Source organism: Dreissena polymorpha, chromosome 13 (assembly GCF_020536995.1).
Source record: "Dreissena polymorpha isolate Duluth1 chromosome 13, UMN_Dpol_1.0, whole genome shotgun sequence".
Lineage (NCBI taxonomy): Eukaryota > Metazoa > Mollusca > Bivalvia > Myida > Dreissenidae > Dreissena > Dreissena polymorpha.
Genome location: NC_068367.1, coordinates 11122060 through 11147441, shown reverse-complemented (window position 1 = coordinate 11147441; position 25382 = coordinate 11122060). Strand labels below are relative to the sequence as shown.

General features: G+C 36.7%; 3 protein-coding genes across 4 annotated transcripts; all 3 read left to right on the top strand.

Moving 5' to 3' along the window:
* Positions 1-277: 277 nt before the first annotated feature.
* Positions 278-9147, top strand: LOC127854898 (protein white-like). Of its 2 annotated transcripts, XR_008037188.1 has the most exons (6): positions 278-787; positions 3514-3585; positions 6611-6635; positions 8301-8421; positions 8540-8642; positions 9129-9147. XR_008037188.1 is itself a non-coding variant. In XM_052390002.1 (4 exons), exons 1-4 carry the CDS (start codon positions 591-593, stop codon positions 8567-8569), a joined length of 324 nt encoding a protein of 107 aa, XP_052245962.1. In that variant the 5' UTR covers positions 278-590; the 3' UTR covers positions 8570-8634. The 2 variants fall into 2 exon arrangements, 1 of the variants encoding a protein (XP_052245962.1); XM_052390002.1 differs by lacking the exons at positions 8301-8421; positions 9129-9147 and having other exon boundaries at positions 8540-8634.
* Positions 8595-17360, top strand: LOC127855940 (protein white-like). The gene is made up of 7 exons (XM_052391857.1): positions 8595-8642; positions 9129-9224; positions 12350-12484; positions 12915-13046; positions 14695-14740; positions 16695-16772; positions 17251-17360. Exons 1-7 carry the CDS (start codon positions 8595-8597, stop codon positions 17358-17360), a joined length of 645 nt encoding a protein of 214 aa, XP_052247817.1.
* A 17-nt stretch (positions 17361-17377) lies between these two features.
* On the top strand, positions 17378-21447 carry LOC127854897 (protein white-like). The gene is made up of 4 exons (XM_052390001.1): positions 17378-17410; positions 17983-18083; positions 18772-18866; positions 19759-21447. The coding sequence occupies exons 1-4, from the start codon at positions 17382-17384 to the stop codon at positions 19861-19863; spliced, it is 330 nt and encodes a 109-aa protein (XP_052245961.1). The 5' UTR covers positions 17378-17381; the 3' UTR covers positions 19864-21447.
* The last annotated feature ends 3935 nt before the right edge of the window (positions 21448-25382 follow it).

Genomic DNA, 25382 nt, shown 5'->3' with positions numbered 1-25382 from the left:
GGATGGAAGGGGGAACCAAGAAGGGCGTTGCACCCTGTTAGTTCACTTAAAGTATTTCCCGAAAATATGACTTTGCTTTTCACTCTAGGCCCTATTGCGTATGGAGGCGGAGGTGCCGCGGGAGCGCCGTATCGAGCGCGTTAACGAGGTGATCAAGGAGCTGGGGCTCAACAAGTGTCAGGACAACATCATCGGAAATCCGGGCCGCATCAAGGGAATTTCCGGTGGAGAGATGCGGCGTCTTTCCTTCGCTTCAGAGGTAATTGGTATACAAATGTGTATCTCGAAAACATAAAGCGACCTACGTTTTACGATGTCTCGGCTTTCATTAGCTACAGGGTTCACCTTTGAACGCTTTTTGAACTATTGACGAATCCAACTGTCATACGAAATGGCATTCCCGAAAAACTTGAATCGTGTAAACTACTTTTTAATTTGGGGTTAGTAAACACTCACAATTGGTGGCAGTGAAAATGTATATGCGCTCTTTTAGCTTTACGACCCGCAAAGTGTAAATAAAACTGTTAAAATGTTAAGCATAAATAAGATAAAAGTCTGATTGCAATGAATCAAGAATCTATCAAAAAGGTATGCAGCCTTCAATGTTCACGATTATTCAGTTTCTGACAAATCCGCCATTGTTGTTCTGTTACGAGCCCACTTCCGGTCTGGACTCGTTCATGGCAGAGAACATAGTGCAGATGCTTCAGCAGATGGCAAAGCGCGGCAAGACTGTCATATGCACCATCCACCAACCCAGCTCCGAGGTGTTCGCACTCTTCGATCAGTACGTGTTCTTTGACATTTTACATACATAAGGCACAGGGCAAGTCGTATTTGAGACATAAATTAATCCGGCCGTTTGTACTCTTCGATTTGTAAATTTATTATGACAGAAAATGTGATTCCGCAAACTACATGTACTCTTTTATTTAAAAAATGCTTTTGAATGTATACAATTCTGATTGCTTAAGTACCAAATAATTGCATACAAATAAGTCTAAGTCCGTAAACGTATCGCTCGTTATAAAATGAAGTTTTCATGTTAATGTCTGTTTTTTTATCATCATCATCATTCACGTTACCCCTGTCTATCTGTTTTTCTCTGACGGCATCGACGGCGACCTCTCTCTAGCGTGTCCTGGAGCACAGTCTTTGACAGAGAGGCGTGCCTGGTGATGTGTCCGGACAAGCCAGCTCTCGTTGTTTGACGGTCGCCATACGGGTTTCTTGTGAGCCATCAAGTGCTTCTGGCATGTTTCGGATGAAATCATTGGTATCGTACTGTGTATACTGGAGACGCGGCGCAGTCTCCAGAGACAGGTGTGTTCAAATGCATGTCTCCTGCGTTCTGGGTCACTACAGGGGATCTCCTTGGACAGGGCTTCTACCAAGTACTTAAAGCTGATCACTTCTTCCAAACTTCTTGCCGTTCATTTGATGTCTGCACTGGCGTTCCTCGTCCTGTTCACCACAATCTTCGACCTCTCCAAGTTGACGCCCAACCCGTAAGGTCTCTTTCATAGTCTACTGGTCAGGTTTTAGAGTTCACTGCAGAGCTCCAGATAATTTTTCTGAGTAATTGGGTAAATACCCACTACTTTTGAGCCCAATTGGGTATTTTAATTTTCAATTAGCTACAAAAAAGTCGGTACCCACTACTTTACTTGCTATTGGGTTTTTTTGTATTAAAATTGGGTATTTTCATTGTTTTAAATTCTCAAATGCTTACCTGAATGAGCTAGTTGAAGTTCCACTCTTACTTGATAAGTTTCAGAGATGTTGTGTAATTATGTGGATGTATCCATAATATACAGTCTTGATTAAAAAAAAAGTTCGACGATTTTCTTACAATTTAAGCACTGTCAGCGCTTGCCTCCTACACAATATCGTCAACAATAAGTTTCACTATATTTTCCGCTTCTGATTTTGTGTTGCTCGCGGTGAAATAACTTATTTTTTTTTGTGCCTGGGATACGATATTTCCCTGTTTACGGCCTCGCTGTTTTGACATTTTCACAACAATAATACGTAGTTACATAGACGCTTTCTTTCGTACATATTATTGTGCTGAAGGTTATACTGAAGGTTGGACGAAGCGGAAAGAATCCGGGTATTTCGTACCCGGTATTTCCGGAACAGATTTACTAGTTACGCAGGGAAAAATACGATATGTGTAATCAGCAATTTCAATTGGGTTTCGGTACGCAGAGTTCAATTTTTCTATGCGTAATCGGCAATTTTACATTGGGTATTTACGCAAATACGCACCTTATCTGTAGCTCTGTCACTGCTGATTCATCCCATGGGGTCAATGGCATCTGCAAATCTCAAGTTGGAGATCAGTCTATTTCCGATGGAGAAGAAAGTTTCGTTGATTTGGATGGTCTCCTGCATTATCTCCTCAAGGAAAAGGTTTAACAGGACAGGAGAGAGAAGGCATCCCTGACGTTAGCCCAATGATGTAACCCATCTGTTTGTTGAGAAGTACTGTTCTGCTGGAGTTTCCGTAGCGTTCTTGGATGACATGTACCAGCCCTTCGTCAATATTGAATCCTCTCAGATTCTGCCATAGGCCATCATGTCAGGCTCGGTCGAAAGTTTTCTTAAGGGGATGAAGTTGTGGCAGAGTTCTCGTTGGTGTGGCAGGTGTTTCTTAATGATTTCTCTGCAGTAGAAATTTTTTAACTGTGCTCTATCCAGCTCTGATTCCAGCCTGCTCTTCCGCTAGCAGTCTTACTTTTCAGTCTGATGATGAGTAGCTTGATTTTGCTGGGATGGCTGATAAAGCTGATGGTGCGGTAGTTCTCGCAAAGCTGGAGGTTGCACTTTTTCGGTATATTGCCTTTATTGCTTCATCCGTTGCCTCTCATGCGTTGCCTTGCATTATCTAACTTAAGTCTTCCAGAGTGTGATCGTTCTGAAGGAGACTGGGGTCTGGTTGAAGCGGGTAGTTACAGAGGTCGCTGCTGTATATGGTAAAACTGTTCAGGACTCCTTTCAGCTTCCTGAGGGTTTTGAGGGTGCTGCAGGCCTTCTTACTGCTACCTGTGGTCATCTCTTTGTTTATACATTGTTCGTCAATAAACTCCACCTTGGCCTCTTTCATCTTCTTCCTCACCTAACTGTTCGCTTTCTGGTTTTATGGCATTGAGCCCAGGCTGGTGTGCTTATCACAAATCAGCTCTCTTGTTTTCTATCGCATAAGTAAACAAGATCGGCCTTCATCCATGACTTGTTCTTCCTACTATATCTCCCTAGCATTTCTTCAGCCGATGGCAGCATTACTTCATTGATGTTATTGGTGATACTGTCAGTGAGAATCGGGTAAGAATCGAAAAAATTATCGCATTATCTTTGTGTATCGATCAATTACAAATTGTGCCGATACTTTACATATACTGGGATTAATGCCATATGGCATATTTGTACGAGTAAATGATGATTCCTTTTGTTTAATTAAACAATAAGAAAAATTAAACTTACAATTAATTCTGGATTGATCTCTTTTAGTGTGATTGTCATGGCAGAGGGACGAGTGGCGTTCATGGGAGAAGCAGAACAGGCTCTGAACTTCTACAAGGGGTTAGTAGTTGAGATTTTTTAAACAGAGGTAAATGCTCGTGAAAAGTAGCTAAGTCGAGATTATTCTATTGACAAGTAACACTGACGGCCAAAGTTTTCGATGCGCTTATTTTAAAAAGTGGTAAATGCTTGTGAAAAGTAGCTTACGAAAGCATTCTGTAGTTAATGAAACATTTAAAGCATAGAATTATGCAATGATAAAATTTACAAAAAATCTTTCTTTGCAGACTTCGAAAAGGCTTTCGATTCACTAGACCATTCGTTTTTGTTCTCTTGCTTAGAAAATATGAACTTTTGTGAAAGTCTAATTAAATGGGTCAAACTATTTTATACCGATATTAACAGTATAATTATAAACAAAGGCTTTTTCTCAAACAGTTTTAACATCGAACGAGGGGTAAGACAATGATGTCCATTTTCATCCTCGCTATTTATTATATGCATCGAGTATCTATCACATTATATCCAATCAAATAAACATATAAAGGGAATATCGCTAGAACCTGATGAAGAAATTAAAAATTCCCTATTTGCTGACAATGCAACTTATTTCTTAAATGACAGTAATGACTCATTCAATATTCTTATAGAATCGCTAACCCTATTTGGAATGGCATCGGGCCTTAAACTAAACAAAAGTAAATGCACTGTGCTACGAATAGTTACATTTAAACAAAGTAATATTCATCTTAAAAAAGAAATGAAATTCAACTGGACATCAGATGAAGCACAACATTAGGAATAACCTTTACAAACAACGAAAATGAAACAATTTAAAAAAAAACATATTGCCTAAATTACAAAAAAAAAAAAAAATCATGGCAGCATCGTTAACCACCAAATGATATTATTGAAGATATAAAATCAGACATATTTGGGACGGTAAACCTGATAAAATTAAGCGAACTCAATTACTGTAATTCAATCAGTAGAATATGGAGGTATCAGACTAACGGATATAGATGCATTCCTCAATGCAATCAAATGCAGTTGGGTAACAAGATGGTATCCGGACAAACGGCACCCAGTGTTTTTGCATACCCGGACAGTCGGCACCCTGTTTAAAAGAGATATTTAGATAATGCCAATACAAGTAAATGGAAACTATTCTACCAGACATTTTTAAAACATATGGTGACACCTTACTTTTTGAATGTAATGTTGACAATAATATCTTAGATACAATTTCAACCAAAATCACATTACTATCGAATGTTCTATCGGCATGGTGTAAAGTTACTCATCATTTAGAAACCAAAATAAACAGTAAAATCATTTTATTGAACAATAAAGACATAACTAACAATAAAACGTTTGTCTATAAACAATTGGTTCGAACGAAACATAAAATATGTAGATCAACTGTACGACTACCGAATGAACGACTTCTATTCTTTTGATAACTTATGCTACATACTCGGAATGCCAACAAGTAATTTCCTGATGTACTACACATTGATCAAAAGTATACCCATACATATTAAAGTTGTTACCAATACAAATTACACATCATGTACTCAAAAAACATTCGTAGAGAACATAATTGCTAAACAAAACAAAACGAACGAATTACCGAAATCTCTAAAGCTCAAACTAAATGGCAAAACTTTCTTGGAGAAAAAGAATTTAATTGGAAACAAATATTCGTCATGCCACATAAATCAACTACTGATAGCACACTGAGAAATTGTCAATATAAATATATTCAGAGGACCATAGCTAAAAATAAAATATCTTTTTAAGTGCAACCTATCCAACACAAATCTATGTGATATGTGTAGTGAACATATTGAAACAATAGAACACCTTTTCTGGGAGTGTAAACAGATTCAATCTCTATGGAATCAATTGACAACCTTTCTAGAGAAACAACAATCAAATGTTAAACTATCTCTCTTAGACATTAGTTTAGGGGTAAATACCTTCAACATACATAAGTTTAATAACGCTGTGAATTACATAATTATATTAATGAAATATGTTATATTCAGCATGTAATATAGAAAACAAATACCTGCAATGAACTGTATTATTAATTATTTAAAACTGAAGATTTGAATTGAAAAAGAAGTAGCCCTTTACAGTGATACACTTAATATATTTGAACAAAAATGGAAACTCATTAAACTTTCATAAACAAGTCCAGTATGCTTTCTACCCACTTTATGCAACGTCAGTCCGTCCGTTCGTCTGTCCGTCTGTCTGTCTTTCCGTCACAATTTGCATTTAGGTTTCGAAAAATGCTCATAATTTCTATGTTCCTTCTTATAGCAACTTGATATTTTGCATGCATGTGTATCTGATGGAGTTGCACATTTTGAGTGGTAAAAGGTCAAGGTCATCCTTCAAGGTCAAAGGTAAAAAAACATGTATCAAAGCTGCTCAGTAGGGGGCCTTGTGCTTCTGAAAAACACATCTCTTGTTCTTTTTTTTTCAAAAACACCTATCACAAACAATCAAAGAATTTTTTTATTATTAATCCTATATAAATCTAAAGGAAACCACAAGGTCAAAAAAGTATATATAAAAGCATATCTTGTATAACATGTCTGAACATTATTGCTGCTACATAGTATCACTTTGTTTTATGATCATATACATAGGATCCTGCACTAGTTGTCATATCAGTTCAGGAATTTTGTTAGTGAGCGAGCCTTTGGCGAGCTTACTAACGAATTTCCTGGACGAGTTTTATAAAATATGGTATGATATGACAACGGGTGTCAGATCTTTTTTATCACATACTTTTAAATGAGCAAATTAAACAAATACTTACGCAAACATTATGATAAATCCCGAATGTTGTTAACATTTCGTGACGTCATTTGACGTTGCAACGTCATTGCAGCACAATAACAAAATGCGATTGGTCAAAATACGAAAACTAAGCCGATGAAAACGCTTAAAAATGTTGTATTACACATGTGTAATAAAAAAAAATAATTGTAATGGTTATATTACATGAGAAACAGGGTATGGCGTGCGATTAACATGTGTACATTGTTTGTTGTATATTGAATCCTAGAGACACCACAAGTAAGAACAACAAGGTATGGCAAAAATTCCTTTCGTTTTGAGGCTGTACAGGTGTGGAACAGCCTCCCAGAGGACATTCGCACAGTCGACAAATATAAAGACTTTGTACGGCTGATCCGCACCTGGACAGGTTCAAAATGTAAATGCGCCATGTGTGAGTAACCTGCTTCTCACATCTTTTGCTTGCTTGCTTGTTTTTTGCTGTTCTGCTTATATTATTTATTTATCTGTCAGTTAACCCCTTGTTTATTCTCCTTGTATAAAGTGTATATGAGTTTCTTCTGTGTTTAAAAAAAATAAAAAAAATAAAAATAAACATGTATATATGTGTATATATGTGCTATGCAGTTGTTTTTTCATGTGCTTAAATATATATGTATATATGTATTTATGTGTGTATATATATATATATATATATATATATATATATATATATATATATATATATATATATATATATATATATATATATATATATATATATATATATATATATATATATGCCTCGTTCTGCACCGTAGCTAGGCGCACACGCCGAAGTCTCAAATGGGAATATGTATGTCTGTGTATCTGGTTGTTCACACATGCTTGTAAACATGAATTGTGTGCTATTTTTGTTTTTAATATCTTAAATTTTGACATAGGTCTGCAATGCTTTGTTTGTACAACAAGTGTATTACATATGTTTTAATTATGAACTATGCAAAAACAGCTCCAATATAGTTTTTAGGTATATTTCCCTTTGTTGTATTTGTGTGTAACTTACAAAATATTATGCTTTTGTTGAACATGTTTACTTAATTTGTGTTTAATGTGCTTTAAATATGTCCTTGTACTATAAATGCTTATATAATATGCTTAATCTTTCTTTCTTTCAGCTCAATATACACTTGTTATATATATATATATATATACAATTGTTTTGTCGGGAAATAGCTGATGAGCTAATGTTTATTGTTATTCACATCCGACGTTAAATAAAGATTCTTGTATCTTGTATCTTGTATTAAAAAAATGATTAAAATCACTGCCTTTCATTTGTCGAGCAAATTGACCGATACAAACATACAATGAAACACATCGAACAATTGTTTAGATACAATCTCTCTTCATTCAAGAAAATATTCGTTCAAAATGCAATCGTTTTGTATTTCGTTTAAATGTTGTTGTTTTTTTTTGCATAACTTACTCCATTGACATTTATAAGTTTGCAGCATTCGGGTAATTCAGAATTTTCTAGAATAAAAATCATAAGGTTCTTTTCCACAATTGTGCGACATTTTACTGTTAAAGTTTTCGAAAAATATCTTCATTTTAAAAGTATTTTATCTTTAATATTTTTTTTATTTTAACAAAAATCCAAAAGTTCCTTGATTTCTTTCGTTATATTTTCGCGAAGTTTCGCATTTAACATAAGTTTTGTGCTTGCGAATAAAAGTCTTTATGTTACCCCTTTCTTATAAGTAACTGGTTTTATTTACACATTTAATACTCCTATTAAAAATACACACATCGTCACATTACAAAATTCTTGCAATATCACGCTCGTTATCAAACCTTTGTGTATTATTCATATAGCTGTTTGAATTGAAAATAGCATTTGCTTAAACATTACATGGCATGGAATACATATATACCACTTACATGTATGAATATACTTGTACTGAAATTATAAACAGGAAAGTTGAAGAAATGAATATTGGTGTGGACCTGAGGTTGGCCTTAACATATAATGGCATTGACCTTGAGATAATCGTCTTTGAGCGACCGTTTAATCAAGCTTTGATGCAGGTAAAGCAGGTAAAGCAAATATTGAATGTGCTTTTTGAAAATCGACAGTGATTGTATATAGTGTATTTGTTAATCTGATAAAAGGCTAAGAACATTAGTTAAAAAGCCATTGCATATCGCCATTCAGGATCGGGTTCCCGTGTCCCATGAACTTTAACCCCGCCGACTTCTACATCCACACCATGGCTGTGCGGCCCGGCAAGGAGACCGAGTGTAAAGCGCAAATCGAGGTAACGTATTTGTTGAAATATCAGCTAATTGTCTACTTTGATTCAAGATCTAATTAACAACATCGTCAAAGACGGTGAGTTTGTTACAATATCAAATAATGGATCACAGCAGGACATTTTAATAAATGAACATAACCATATAAGAGGGAAATTAAATTGTAAGCAGGAAAACAATAAATTAATTGAATAGAGCAAAACCAGAATACGCAATTAATCGTCAAGGAATATTAGTAGTGTGGATATTGTCCAAAGTTTTCAAGTCACCGCATTTACATTTATCGAAATGTCCTTATGAAAACACGTTAAGAATTAGAACTGGTTTTAAATGAGCTTAAACGCACCTTATTCACAATTAAATAACTAGTATTCTGAAATAACTTATTTAATTGTTTATGAACATTATTTTGTCATGGATATATTTTTCATAACATCTATTAGAAGTTCGTACTTGGACACATTAATCACTTGATCCTTCTTTATTGAAAGCAAATCTGCGATAAATTCGACGAGTCTCAGATTTGCAAGGAGATCCTTCAAAGCATCAAGTCTCTGGCAGAAAATCCGAAAGAAGAAGGAATCATTGTAAGTATTAATGCTTATACCCCGTCGTAGCGCCACGTTACAAGCCCTTATTTAGTAAATTGTTTAATTTGGCGTTCTGCCACCTAGCCTTCATCATGTTTCAGTTTAGTACATAGTTTAATTTGGTGTTCTGCCAACTAGCCTTCATCAGGGTTCATTTTAGTACATAGTTTAATTTGGCGTTCTGCCAGCTAGCCTTCATCGCTGTTCAGTTGAGTACATAGTTTAAATTGGCGTTCTGCCAGCTAGCCTTCATTGTGGTTCAGTTTATTACATAATTTAATTTAGCGTTCTGCCAGCTAGTCTTCATCGTGGATCAGTTAAGTACATAGTTTAATTTGGCGTTCTGCCAGCTAGTCTTCATCGCGGCTCAGTTTAGTACATAGTTTAATTTGGCGTTCTGCCAGCTTGTCTTCATCGTGGTTAAGTTTAGTACGTAGTTTAATTTGGCGTTCTGCGTGCTAGTCTTCATCGCGGTTCAGTTTAGTACGTAGTTTAATTTGGCGTTCTGCCAGCTAGTCTTCATCGTGGCTCAGTTTAGTACGTAGTTTAATTTGGCATTCTGCCAGCTAGTCTTTATCATGGCTCAGTTAAGTACGTAGTTTAATTTGGCGTTCTGCCAGCTAGTGTTCATCGCGGTTCAGTTTAGTACGTAGTTTAATTTGGCGTTCTGCCAGCTAGTCTTGATCGCGGTTCAGTTTAGTACATAGTTTAATTTTGCGTTCTGCCAGCTAGCCTTCATAGTGGTTCCGTTTAGTGCGTAGTTTAATTTGGCGTTCTGCCAGCTAGTCTTCATCGTGGTTCAGTTTAGTACGTAGTTTTATTTGGCGTTCTGCCAGCTAGTCTTCATCGCGGTTCAGTTTAGTACGTAGTTTAATTTGGTGTTCAGCCAGCTATTCTTCATCGTGGCTCAGTTTAGTACATAGTTTAATTTGGCATTCTGCCAGCTAGTCTTCATCGTGGCTCAGTTAAGTATGCAGTTTAATTTGGCATTCTGCCAGCTAGTCTTCATCGCGGTTCAGTTTAGTACGTAGTTTAATTTGGCGTTCTGCCAGCTAGTCTTGATCGCGGTTCAGTTTAGTAAGTAGTTTAATTTGGCGTTCTGCCAGCTAGTCTTGATCGCGGTTCAGTTTAATACGTATTTTCATTTGGCGTTCTGCCAGCTAGTCTTCATCGCGGTTAAGTTTAGTACGTTGTTTAATTTGGCGTTCTGCCAGCTAGTCTTGATCGCGGTGCAGTTTAGTACGTAGTTATATTTAGCTTTCTGCCAGCTAGTCTTGATCGCGGTTCAGTTTAGTACGTAGTTTTATTTGGCGTTCTGCCAGCTAGTTTTGATCGCGGTTCAGTTTAGTACGTAGTTTAATTTGGCGTTCTGCCAGCTAGTCTTGATCGCGGTTCAGTTTAGGACGAAGTTTAATTTGGCGTTTTGCCAGCTTGTCTTGATCGCGGTTCAGTTTAGTACGTAGTTTAATTTGGCGTTCTGCCAGCTAGTCTTGATCGCGGTTCAGTTAAGTACGTAGTTTAATTTCGCGTTCTACCAGCTAGTCTTCATCATTGCTCAGTTTAGTACGAAGTTTAATTTGGCGTTCTGCCAGCTAGTTTTGATCGCGGTTCAGTTTAGTACGCAGTTTAATTTGGCGTTCTGCCAGCTAGTCTTGATCGCGGTTCAGTTTAGTACGTGGTTTAATTTGGCGTTCTGCCAGCTAGTCTTGATCGTGGTTCAGTTAAGTACGTAGTTTAATTTGGCGTTCTGCCAGCTAGTCCATATCGTGGTTCAGTTTAGTACGAAGTTTCATTTGGCGTTCTGCCAGCTAGTCTTCATCGTGGTTCAGTTAAGTACATAGTTTAATTTGGCGTTCTGCCATCTACTCTTCATCGTGGTTCAGTTTAGTACGTAGTTTAATTTGACGTTCTGCCAGCTAGTCTTCATCGTGGCTCAGTTTAGTACGTAGTTTAATTTGGCGTTCTGCCAGCAAGTCTTCATTGTGGCTCAGTTTAGTACGTAGTTTAATTTGGCATTCTGCCAGCTAGTCTTCTTCGTGGCTCAGTTAAGTACGTAGTTTAATTTGATGTTCTGCCAGCTAGTCTTCATCGCGGTTAAATTTAGTACGTTGTTTAATTTGGCGTTCTGCCAGCTAGTCTTGATCGCGGTGCAGTTTAGTACGTAGTTATATTTAGCTTTCTGCCAGCTAGTCATGATCGCGGTTCAGTTTAGTACGTAGTTTAATTTGGCGTTCTGCCAGCTAGTTTTGATCGCGGTTCAGTTTAGTACGTAGTTTAATTTGGCGTTCTGCCAGCTAGTCTTGATCGCGGTTCAGTTTAGTACGAAGTTTAATTTGGCGTTTTGCCAGCTTGTCTTGATCGCGGTTCAGTTTAGTACGTAGTTTAATTTGGCGTTCTTCCAGCTAGTCTTGATCGCGGTTCAGTTTAGTACGTAGTTTAATTTCGCGTTCTACCAGCTAGTCTTCATCATTGCTCAGTTTAGTACGAAGTTTAATTTGGCGTTCTGCCAGCTAGTTTTGATCGCGGTTCAGTTTAGTACGCAGTTTAATTTGGCGTTCTGCCAGCTAGTCTTGATCGCGGTTCAGTTTAGTACGTGGTTTAATTTGGCGTTCTGCCAGCTAGTCTTGATCGTGGTTCAGTTAAGTACGTAGTTTAATTTGGCGTTCTGCCAGCTAGTCTATATCGTGGTTAAGTTTAGTACGAAGTTTCATTTGGCGTTCTGCCAGCTAGTCTTCATCGTGGTTCAGTTTAGTACGAAGTTTCATTTGGCGTTCTGCAAGCTTGTCTTCATCGTGGCTCAGTTTAGTACGTAGTTTCATTTGGCGTTCTGCCAGCTAGTCTTCATCGTGGCTCAAATGTTAGCGTTGTTTCTGTGCGATCGCTACAATGACCTACGTTTGAAAGCGTGTCGCAACACGGCACGTAGCAATACAAATCGTAAACGACTACCATGCTGATAATGAAAACGGATAGTTTTGCGTCTGTTGTTATTTCGCTTCTTACAATGGTGATAATTATGATGATGATGATAATGATGATGATGATGATGGTGATCATGAAGATGGTGATGCTGCTGCTGCTGATGATGATGATGATGATGGCATTGTGTCTGTATTTGACAGATCGAGGAAGCGATCAGCGGCACGTCTCGCTACGAAGCCTCGTTTTTCCAGCAGTTCCGGGCTGTGTTTGCGCGCTCCTGGAAGACCACGTACAGAGATCCCAATATCCTCAGAGTCAATGTCCTACAGACCATTGTGAGTATACATGTACATTGTGTTTCTTACTTTATAAATTATAAGAAAAAACTCTCTCTTTTCTTTTAGAGCAGTATTTTTCGTGAACAGTCTAAAAAACTAGTATTATTTGTTTACGTATAATATAATTGATGCTTATCAAACTATGAAAAACCAAATTCACATATACATCTTTTATATTTTATAAAAAGCCCAAGTGGAAATGTGTTTAAAAACATTCAAATATTGATGCCTTAGACATACAAATAAGCGGAGAAAAATATGTTGTTTTTTGCAATTGTCTCTCTGTCTTTTTTATCGTACCTTCCGAAAGACGCAATATCAGGTCGTTATACATTTTTTTTTGCTTTTAGCAACGAGTTCAATGATAACATATCTTTCTAAACGGTCTTGCCCTTTTCCTGATTTTACGATTCCATTCCTTCTGCAGATTTTGGGACTGGTTCTCGGGCTTATCTATCTCCAACTCGACATCGACCAACAGGGAGTGATGAACGCCAATGGCGTTATGTTCCTCGTGCTTATCAATTTGACGTTCACAAACGCCATCGGCGTGCTGAATGTACGTACTTACCAACGCCAGAAACTGTTTAAGTGTTTGCGTATGACATGCGACTTTTGTGGATATCGCGCAAATGCCGCTTTTAAGCTCCTTCAGCTCTGAAGCATTAACCTACATGCTCAATGATTTTGTTAAAATGCAAAATGTTGGGTATATGCTTGTTTTGATTTACTCTCTCTTTTAACGTAGAAATCATATTGGAACATATTTATATCAGAGTACATGTAATGTAGAACACATTGTTTTCAACCAATAAGAATCAGTAAGAAAAAAAATGTGAACAGAGTATTAATTTTAAAAATAAATTTAACTATTTATTGAAAATCTATACACATACAGTCCACTCTCGTTATCTCGAAGTCGGCGGGAACAAGAAAAAATATCGAGATAACGAGAGTTCGAGATATCCGATAAGGCGTTTTCAAAGAAAAAATGAGACGAACATTTACCTTGTTTTTAACATCTAAATACCTGCTAAGTGGTCTAACTAAAGCCGTCACCGTGTGGCATAATACTCTCTACCTGATATATACGCGTTTTTTCGAGGCTCGATTAGTTTTGCTATTTAAATGCTTAAAATGACGTTTTAAGTATAACATAATTGCATGAACACACGCGGTTATAATTTTTCTAAACTGTCGAATAAACATCCGGTAATGTTGCTATTTAAAGTTATGATGCAATTGACGTCCAATCAAGACGAGGGTTTTCCATCTGAACATGCGTAAATCACGTTACAGAATACTGAACTGTACATGTACAGTTTGTAGTTTGAAATGCAAAGTTAAATCGATTATTAGTCCATGATCAAATAAAAATTAAAAGCCATTTTGAGTCTTGTCTTTATTATCTTTATTACTCAATATCCCCAGAGTGACAGTTAAAGTGACAGGCCTTACTCAAGTGTTAATGGCTAACGAAATAACACACGTGTGATCATTGATGCAATTAACGGATCAATTTCCTACCGCACAGTATCGGGAGCAGCCGGGCGAAGCGGGACGGTGAAGTATCAAAGACAAAATTTCTCACCTTTTGCCGACACTGGAACAGTTATTCGCACTTCGAGATAAACCACAGTAAATACATGTAAAATCGGGACTCGGGACAAAATTTTATATCGACATATCGAATTATTCGACATAACGAAAATCGAGATATGCGATGTTTATTTACATAGATAAAGAAGGAAAAACGTTGGGACATTGAGCTTACTTCGACATATCGAGAATATCGAGATATCCGATGTCGAGATAACGAGAGTGGACTGTAGTTGTGACAGTATTTTATGCAAAACACGTGTTTTCATGTTTGATGTTTGTGTCCTGCAAATGCCGCTTAGCAAAAATGTCGCTGTTCCACGCATATTTGCCCCTTGTTCTGAGAAAACTGGGCTTAATGCATATGCGTAAAATGTCGTCCCATATTAGCCTGTGCAGGCTGCACAGGCTAATCAAGGACGACACTTTCCGCCTAAAGTCGATTTCCGGTAAGGAGGTACTTCCTTGAAACTTAAAATACAATAAAAGCGGACAGTGTCGTCTCTGATTAGCCTGTGCGGCCTGCACAGGCTAATCTGGGAAGACACGTTACGCAAATGTATATGCCCAGTTTTCTCAGAACACGACTCATTTGTTCGTGATTTCAGTCCTTTCCTCTGGAGACTCCGATCTTCATGCGCGAGTACGGAATCGGTCTGTACAGAGTGGATATATACTTTATATGCAAGGTTCTCGCAGAGGTAAGGTTTTAAGAATGGAAATTTGTTCGCTATATTTGTGAAAAAATATTGTGTATATTAATAACATGAATATTAGTGTTTTATAGTTAGTTTCAGTATTGTTCATGTTTATAGCATTACTCGTTAAATAGATTATAAATGTTGTAAACAAATTGTATTGTACTAGACCATTTCCTGTATTGATACCTTATTTAAGGTAGCGCACCCGTAATGGGCACCTATCCAAAAATAATCTAATCTATTATTTTCTAAATCAGCATCATTTCACTGCACAACATGCAAATTTTTAGGTAGTCTTTCCATGCTTTTTAACAAAATATACTGATTTTTTCAAAACCACCCTCAAACACGTCTTTTGTCCAGTGTATACCCCCTGTGGTATATGAAAGTTCCATAATTCATCCATATTTCCAAATATAGGCATGCAGTTGGTGTATACAGATGCAGTAAAGGTGTTTACAGTTTAAACAAGATGAAAAAAGTTTTCTTTTACAGAATTTATTTTGTATAACTTGTTATCTATGGAAGAGCGCCATGAAATGTAAGTGGTTTCAGGCAAGTAGAAATTGGGTTGGTTAAAAACAAAGTGTCATTAAAATCAAAATAGTATCATTTGGGTAATATTTTGAACTTAGTTTTTATAGATACATTATATACAGCAAAAATACAAAGAAATAGACAGATTTACCGTTTACTTTCAAAAAAATAAAATAAAAATGCAGCATGCACGGTTCGTATTTTCAGCAGTAAATCACCCAATTTAGCCATAACGTTGTTTAAATTTTAAAAATTAAAGAATGTGCATAAAAATTGCAACATTCCTTACAATAAACATAACTATATGCCATATTAAATCAAATAACGTTAAGAAAAGAAATAAAAAGCGTCGCAAAAAAGTATACGTCGTCGGCAGGATTCGAACCAGCGCAGGAATATCCCAACATATTTCTAGTCTATCGCCTTAACCACTAGGCTACGGCACCTAATATTAGGCTCTTCAACCTTCGAAGAAATCGCTGGAAATCATTCGGGGTGCGCTACCTTAACAACTTATGCAATACAATACTGATCACGCGTCATGCCTTCAGATATGTTACTATGATGTTATCATGTATAAACATGGACTGTTTGTCTATTTAAAAATTGAATAAACCAATAAAACATGTTTCAGCTGCCGGCGTTCATAATAATTCCGATCATCTTCTCTTGCATCACTTACTGGATGGTTGGTAAGCAGCGCTACCTTTGTATTCGGGTTGACTTTCAGAAATATACCAATTTAGCTGACTGGCATGTTTATTTTACTTAGTACAGCATCTGTATTTTTTATTGAAGATCCTTTGAACGTGCACTCTTGCATGAATAGGGCGCTATATAAATCCGATGTAATAATAATTTATTTGTAAATCTTAAATGAACTGGATTGCTTGTTGAAAGATATATCTGCATGCTTTAAAGTTAGGTACAACCCTTATCCACTTGTATGCTACCGGACCAGTATGTGCCCTGTATAACAATAAACCGGAATTAAGGATTCTTGTCGAACAGTGTGCTATTTACCAACTGTACGCCTGTAGTCTTCTTATTACGTTTTACATGACTTGGATCATATGAGTCGTGTTCTGAGAAAACTAGGGCTTAATGCTTGTGCGTAAAGTGTCGTCCCAGATTCGCATGTTCAGTCCGCACAGGCTAATCAGGGACGACACTTTCCGCCTAAAATGGATTTTTGCTAAGAAGAGACTTCATTTAAACGACAAATATCATACAAGCGGAAGGTATCGTCCCTGATTAGCCTGTGCGGACTGCACATGCTAATCTGGGATGACACTTTACGCACAAGCATTAAGCCCAGTTTTCTCAAATCGCGGCTCATATCTCTATCTGTCCCTTCCCGCTGTTTTCAGGCCTGTACGGGTCATTCGAGGCGTTCTGCGTGTTCACAGGCGTTCTCCTCCTTGTGGCCAACATTTCAGTCTCATTCGGTAGGTAGCAATAAAGGGAAACGTTTGTAACATTTTATTACAATTTTCTCTCACTTTCTTTCCTTGTGAAAATGATTTTTTTTATTTCTTACAAATGCAAAAACAAGAAAGACATGTTGATACATACTATAATAAACCTAAATATGACATTTTTGTTACAACCAATGAAACGCGTCACGAGCATTATTCACCAAAATGAATGGCATCATTTTGTATATAAACCCATGTATGCCTAGCGTCTAGAAAAAAGGCCTTGGCAAACAGCATAGACCCAGATGAGACGCCGCATGATGCGGCGTCTCATCAGGGTCTGCGCTGTTTGCTTAAAGGAAATTCTGAAAGCATATTCTAAATATAGAAATAAATATACTAGACATCCCTAATTTTTGGCAATAAATTGATCCAATTCAGAAGGATGGGAGAGTCCACTAGGCATAAATGGGTTAAAGACTCGCATATGTCGTCATTTCCATTGCAGGCTACGTCGTGTCTTCTGCAGTCAGCTCTGTGGACATTGCCCTGGCTATTTCCCCGCCGATGGTGATCCCGCTTCTGATGTTCGGTGGATTTTTCCTCAACGCTGAGTAGGTAATTAGTTTCCCGCTTCTGATGTTCGGTGGATTTTTCCTCAACGCTGAGTAAGTAATTGGTTTCCCGCTTCTGATGTTCGGTGGATTTTCCCTCGACGCTGAGCAAGTTATTGGTTTCCCGCTTCTGATGTTCGGTGGATTTTTCCTCAACGCTTAGTAAGTTATTGGTTTCCCGCATTGATGTTCGGTGGATTTTCCCTCAACGCTGAGTAAGTAATTGGTTTCCCGCTTCTGATGTTCGGTGGATTTTTCCTCAACTCTGAGTAAGTAATTGATAACTGGTCCAGGGTATGTAGAAAAAAATTTCATTTATGAGATTCAGTATTTATTATTTTGTCACCCTGCTCTGGGTCTGGTTTAACCCATTTATGCCTAGTGGACTCTCCCATCCTTCTAAATTGGATCAATTTATTTCCAAAATTAGGGATGTCTAGTAAATTTATTTCTATATTTTGAATGTTTCTTACAGAAATTCCTTTGAACAAACAGCGCAGACCCTGATGAGACGCCGCATCATGATTGCTAAGGCCCTTTTTCTAGACGCTAGGCATAAATGGGTTAAGTAACGCCTGTGTTAAAAAAACATGTTAAGGGATCAATATTTAACCTTGCATTTTCAGTTCAATACCCAAGTATTTCATCTGGCTCGAATATTTATCCTGGTTCAAATATGCCAATGAGATCGTTGCTGTCAACCAATGGCAGAACATTGATGTCATAGGTGAGTACAACTTGCACTGGTAGACATCATGTCCATGTTCATGTCCATGAATGATCTTTGTAAATACTGTGTTTAATTTCTTTCGAACACTTGCAGAAATGTATATGGTGTGTGATTAATTAATCGATCATTCAATAATGCTTTGTTAAGAAAACGACCTTTTTATCATTATCATTAAATTATAATATACAATGTTTGTTCTGTTAATTTAGATTTGTATTTTTTTTATCACATGCCATACCCTGTAATAAAAACATTACATTTTTTTTATATTACACTTGTGTAATACAACATTTTTAAGCGTTTTCATTGGCTATGTTTTCGTTTATTGACCAATCGCATTTTGTTATTTCGCTGAAATGACGTTGCAACGTCAAATGACGTCACGAAATGTAAACAAGATTCGGGATGTATCATTACGTTTGCGTAAATATTTATTTAATTTGCTCATTTAAAAGCATGTGATAATAAAAGATCTGACACTCGTTGTCATATCATACCATATTTTATTAAACTCGTCAAGGAAATTCGTTAGTAAGCTCGCCTAAGGCCCGCTTACTAACAAAATTTCTGAACTCGTTTAATAAAATATGGCATGATATGACAACTCGTGCCAGATCCTATATATATGTCGCGATGTTAACATATTTATTTGTTAAGCTACGTTTGCATTTGTATCAATCTTCAGAGTGTGCCTCCGCGACAGGAAATAGTTCTACTTGTAACACGGACTGCCTGTACAAGAGTGGCGAGAGCGTGTTAAAGTACCTGAACTTTGACCAGGTAAGTTTATGTAATGGCGCGAATCTTCGGTTACTGTTCTGAAAAGAAACATTTTTTGTAAGCACTGATTTGTAAGTGTTTTTTATCTAAGACTACCATTTAACGGTATTTAACGAAATCGGGCTTCAAAGCGAGTTGTCGTTCTTATTCTAAATGGAATTATGCCGTATGTATGATTGATAGGTTAATTCATGAAACAAATTTAATGACTGCAACGGCATATAGTAGCAACTACGTCCTGTGTCGACACGTTTAGTCCACCCATTCGTATTGCCGTTTCATCCCCACACCATTTTAACCCGTTTATGCCCACAGGTTGTTAGCGTGTGGCTATGATATTATTAGTGAAAACATCATTTTGAATGATAAATTATCATATAATAACGAAAAATAAACTTTTCTGAAAAAAAAATCACTATAAAATATATTTATAACAATGTATCCAACTCGAAATCATCCGAAAACGGGGTGCATCGTTTTGAACAGCCATTACTTCATCAATTTTTCAGCGATAGCCATCTGTGTTTATGCCCGGCCTCTCCCATCCTTCTAAATGAGATCAATTTATTTCCAAAATTAGGGATGTTTAGTATATTTATTTTTATAATTAGAAAATTTCTTACAGAGATTTCTTAAAGCAAACAGCGTAGACCCAGATGAGACGCCACATCATGCGGCGTCTTATCTGGGTCTACGCTGTTTGCCAAGTCCTTTTTTCTAGACGCTAGGCATAAATGGGTTAAATTAATTAATGCCTTGGCGAGATTCAACATTATATCAGACGTTTGTTTTTCGACCGGACGATATGTAACAATATTAAAACCTCATATCGAAATTATTTTAAAGGCCACGCAGTATTACAGTTATATAAGTTATTTGTTCTCATTTGCAGGACAGGGTATGGCGGGACGTGGGGCTGCTTTTCGCCATGCTTGTGGGTTACCGCCTGATTGCCTTCATCATACTCTTCATCAAGGCTCGAAGATCAAAACAGTAGATAGTGGAAGACGTCATTAGGACCGGTGACCTAATATCGCTTCAAAAATAACAAAATAACGTCACATCACTTTGTTTGTTGCAAACATTGAACACACGTCTCTTTTAGATGTGAATCTTATGAGTTTCACATCTTATGAGTTTCACTCATAACAATATTTATGTTAACAACCATGGGGTGTAACTCATGGTTTCATTCAAGGGAAGTAACAAATTATTTCAGCGACGGCTTTTACTCGTTCGTGGCTTTCGCTTTTTTTGCGATGGACGCTTGAAATGGAAACATATGAGTCGCGTTCTGACTCATAGGCTAATCAGGAACGGCACTTTCCGCCTTAACTGGATTTTCTTGTAGAAGAGACTTCCTTTCAACGAAAAATACCCTAAAAGCGGAAAGTGTCGTCCCTGATTAGCCTGTACGGACTGCACAGGCTAATCTGGATGACACTTTGCGCACATGCATTATGCACAGTTTTCTCAGAACGCGACACATATTCACGGACCTTTATACGTTATGAATCCCAAAGTGAAGTCTATCTTGCCATGTAGTTCGGGCCATGACTTTGTTTAATGTCTTTGTTTCATAGTTCTATCATCGAGCATTCTGATCAGTATAACCACCCCTGTACGTCGATAATCCAAACTGAGTTGGATAATTTAAACTGAAGAAAAAAATGTCGACCGAAACTGAAAGTGAAACTGAAAGGAAGGTGATTATTTTATCATTTCTGCTAATTTAGTAACTATAAAGACGTAATTGTTCTACACATGTGATAATAAATGTCTGACTCACACATGCGTTTTGAGTTTTTCAATGATTAAATAGTTTTCTAATAAAAAACGATAAATTTGTTTTCGTAAAATACTAATTTTCATGAAATGCGACCTATGTGTTGAATTATTGACACGTTAATTGACAAAAGAGTGAACGAAACTGTAACAGAGATATGCCAACGTATATCATGAAATTTCTGTGGATAATAACCAGCTCAAAATGGATAATACACAAACTGCGATGTATTGAACATGTTTTCCAAAGACAGGTTAGATATTATTCTTTGAAAACAACCATTTATAACCAAAACACACACGATTTGTATAATGGAATAAAAAAAAACTTTCAACGAACATCAACATTCATTTATTTGTTATAAGTGATATCAATTTCAACGGAACTTGCATATATATACAATTGAGACTAGAAGTAAAAAAGCATGCAAAGTTTGCACTCTGCGTACACAGACATGCCATAACACGGGTTCCATGTCATTTTGGATATAACTAAAAGCATAGAAATTTAAAAATGGCGCTACTTATTATTAATAATCACTTGATTTAAAGGGATTCGAGTCGGAGCTTCAGGTTAAAGTGGCACTTGCCGCGCTGATTCATGTATTTGTCACCATATTAGAGGTTTCGAATATTTTTTGAGGCATTACTGATCTGATTCATTATACATTATATCAGAACGATTGCATCGAATGGTACACAAATATTTAAGGAGCATATCGACGGCTTGGTATGGCATTTTAATTTCCGAAATATATATTTACACATTGAAAAAAACCCATATTAAATGATTTCTCAATACACAGAAATAGATATTAAAAAATGTCTGTAAAAAACTATGTTTTTAATAATAATAAAAAGTTTTCCCCGTGACCCTTTTCGCAGGCGCGGGAAAATTGAAGTAGTAGTAAAATATTTACGAGTGAATTGTACGGTACCCTACGGAATCCGGATTATGCCATCTATAATTTCGCACTTCTTTCATCAAGGGCGACACTAAACACACAAATCTTATATCAAGATTTTGTTTTCTTGACAGAAGCGGCGACGCACGATAGTTTTTTTGACAGTGGCGGCGATGCACGATAGTTTTCTTGACAGTGTCGGCGACGCACGATAGTTTTATTGACAATGGCGGCGACGCACGATAGTTTCTTTTACAGTCGCGGCGACGCACGATAGTTTTTTTACAGTCGCGGCGACGCACGATATATTTAACACGATACATCGCCTTTTGGGCTACCTACACAAGGGCGATATATCGTGTTAAATATATCGCTTTGTGTTAGTACCAGACTGATAGAGGCATTCGCATTAAAATGCTTATTTATTTTCAACATTTAAATACAGTTTTATGAAATATATTTTGTTTATCGTTACTACAATACAAGCAAAGGTAGTTTGGCCTGTTCTAATGCGATTCCAATTATTCACACGGGCCATTCTCTGGCGATGGCAGGCACTTTGATAAATTTTTCTACATAATGGTTAGTTGTGCTATGGATTAGTATTTCTTTCATGCAATTAAAGGACTCTGTACAATAATAACACCTGTAGTTTTCCATCTTCTGTTTAACCTGAAAAGAAAACAAAATCTTTTTATGATGATTGTTTAACACTGTGCTAAAATGCTTCTGTTGTCAGCAATTAAATAAATCTCGAAATATTTTACAAGAATGTTATTTTACATAGATCTTTACATAAAGAAATATTGCAGTTGGGCCATTATCCATCGACTTTTAAATATAAGTTTGGAAATATCCATACACTAGTTAGGTCATTATCCCATTTGTATATTCTTGTCCCAAACAAATACGAATATATTGCGTTTTCGAGCATTTACGCCAATCAAATTTCTAACATGCATATATGAAAGGTTAATACATAAGTCCAAGCATTAAAACATTACAAACATTCGATTATAATTGTTTTTAGCCTAAAACTTTCGACAATTGCATTTACTTTTTCCAGAATTTCAAACATATTCATTCTATTTCAACGTAGTTGGTTTTAGTTGTTATGGGTTTATTAGCGCATTGTATCCCGCAAATAATATTTAATAAAAAAGAAACGTTTATTATGTCACAAGTTACCTTAAGTAAACGTGTTCTTAGAAATTAATGACTGGAGTCTTTATTTCTGTCTCCATTTTTTCTTCAGTTTGAATTATCCTACTCAGTTTGGATTATCGACGTACAGGGGGTGATAACCGACGGCACGAAACCGTTACAGTATCTAAATAGTGTGGTTGCTCCTTATAGCTCTGACAAAGCCCATTGGCTTGGACAATTCAAACATGATACAATCGGCATGTAACTGTGAATTTATGTAGACCGCAACAACAGATTGACATTCCATGTAAAGCGAAATTATTCTGGATAGAGTTGACCGTTAATTATTTTAGAGTTGCTGGCATATTTTCGCCTGATGCAGCCTAGCGCCGTCAAAAAGGATTTTGAAGGGAAAATAGTCGAGCTCTTCAAAAGTAACCAACATGCTACGCAAATAAAACACTGAGAGTTTAAAACTGCTTAGAAAGACCGTGGCGTAAAAAAATCTGTTTTCGATTGTGTAGATTTTTTAATGCATTTCATCAAACAAAAACACCTGAGCCGTACTTTGTCAATGATAACATTACTTATTTATTTATTTTAGTTTTCCATATGGTGTTTCACCACCGTTTACAATTCAAACACGGATTTTAATAATATAATGCAAAAGATATTTTGAATAATATAAAATGTATTATTTATATTAGTTGTTTAGCTGTTTCAATAACATAAACCAACTTTGAGGGATTTTGCAGACTTTATTCGTCCAAGATCATATGAAAATATATGCATCTAAAAATGTATGCATGTACCATTCTGGAGGTTACTGTAAATGCATATTGAATATTTTACGTCGTGTACATAACATAACTAACTGATTTCAATTAGCATAGAAGGAAATATTCAGTCCACCATGAAGCAAATATTTTGTACTTACCGGTACTCCTTGCTTGACGGATGTTTATTGTGAAATGTGAACTGCTGGATGTACTAGATATTTATTTATAATTTGGATAAAAATGTAAATAGAACAACAAATAGAACGCTGTAACGCTCTACTGGAGGTCACCACAACTTACTTGAAAACTTAGGCTAGCGTAATTTACACCTATCTTTAGCATGATACTTGTAGTTCGATAAACGGTACATTGAAATTCAAAATTAATTGAAGTAATTAATGAATTGCGCGAGTTTACGTAGACATATATTTCAATTACTCCATGTTGTAAATGTCGTGGCTGAAAATGTAATATTCTCAGGCGGACGTATGAGAGGCAAAACATGTATATGGGCCGTGCTATGTGAAAATTGGGTTTAATGCATGTGCGCAAAGTGCCGTCCCAGATTTGCATATGCAATATGAAGTTTCGTCACACAAAAGTTTATGTGTTTACTGGTTTTTGGGTTCACAGAAGCAATTTAAAGCATGCATTTTGGTCGTAAAACATGCAAGTCAAGTTATCTTTTTGCTACATACTTTCATACACTAGCAAACATGATATTATGTACAGTCAAACATGATGTGAGGAACTCTGTCAAACATATTCAAAGGTACTCTGTCCAGCGTATTATGTCAAACGATAAAACGCATTTATATGTAAAATATGCACTTAACTGAACATTTTCAAGTAACGTTTCGATAATCGCGATATAGAGCGTTCTAGCTTATAAACCAGTGAAAAACAGTACCAGTTGATAACATTTAGCTTTTTTTAGGTATCAGTTAAATCGAGGTGTCAATGAAATGGTCCAACGCACACGATCATTAAAGTTCCAGATTTTAAACCCTGAAAGTATAACCACACCGTGAAAAGTAATTGCATTAGAACAGAAGCTCGTGTTACTAGCTGTATATCGGTTACTCCAAGATGTACACATTCATTCAAAACTACGGAATACCGTTATTGCCATCGTGGGTACACATAAAATCCATAGGGCGACAATGCGATAGTACGATGGCGACAATGCGATAGTACGCGACAATGCGATAGTACGCTTGCGATAGTACGATGACGACAATGCGACAGTACGATGGCGACAATGCGACTGTGCGATGGCGACAATGCGACAGTGCGACAATACGATGACGAAAGGGCGATAGTATGACGGCAACAATGCGATAATACGATGACGACAGCATGACAACGCGATAGTACGATACCGACAATGCGATACTGGGGACCGTTTCAATAAACATCGTAGTACATATTTACGATACGATACATTTTTCAAAGATACATAATTGCTTAAGTCCATATCATATGAGTATTAATGTTCAGTACTTAAATAATAACATTGGCATCTCAAGCGCCGTATATATTTAACGAGCATGGCGAGCTAGTTCGTCTACTTATTAAGATAACAAAATTCTCTCGTACTATCGCATTGTCGCCATCGTACTATCGCATTGTCGCCCTCTGGATTTTAATGTGTAACCACGATTGCACTTACGGTATTCCGTACGAAAAAGTTCAAATCCATCGTATTATGTAAAACGGGAAGTTGTTACATCGCGTTCCTATTCCTATGCTGGGGATCACATAGACTATTTCGCCCGATGTTTTGAATTAAGCCACAGGCATTCGGCATTAGTTACTACCCCCTCCCTCCTGCTTATCCCCCCAGCTGCTACCCCTTCCTAAAACCCTCTAAATTGTCAATTTGATATACAAAATATAAA

Coding starts and splice junctions, on each gene's coding strand:
- LOC127855940 (XM_052391857.1), top strand. CDS start 8,595: ATGGCTGTGCGGCCCGGCAAGGAGACCGAGTGTAAAGCGCAAATCGAG. Junction 13,047..14,694: donor ACGCCATCGGCGTGCTGAAT/GTACGTACTTAC, acceptor TCGTGATTTCAG/TCCTTTCCTCTGGAGACTCC. Junction 16,773..17,250: donor CAACATTTCAGTCTCATTCG/GTAGGTAGCAAT, acceptor TTTCCATTGCAG/GCTACGTCGTGTCTTCTGCA.
- LOC127854897 (XM_052390001.1), top strand. CDS start 17,382: ATGTTCGGTGGATTTTTCCTCAACGCTGA. Junction 17,411..17,982: donor GGATTTTTCCTCAACGCTGA/GTAAGTAATTGG, acceptor TTGCATTTTCAG/TTCAATACCCAAGTATTTCA. Junction 18,084..18,771: donor GCAGAACATTGATGTCATAG/GTGAGTACAACT, acceptor ATCAATCTTCAG/AGTGTGCCTCCGCGACAGGA.
- LOC127854898 (XM_052390002.1), top strand. CDS start 591: ATGCAGCCTTCAATGTTCACGATTATTCAGTTTCTGACAAATCCGCCA. Junction 788..3,513: donor GTGTTCGCACTCTTCGATCA/GTACGTGTTCTT, acceptor GATCTCTTTTAG/TGTGATTGTCATGGCAGAGG. Junction 6,636..8,539: donor CCACAAGTAAGAACAACAAG/GTATGGCAAAAA, acceptor ATCGCCATTCAG/GATCGGGTTCCCGTGTCCCA.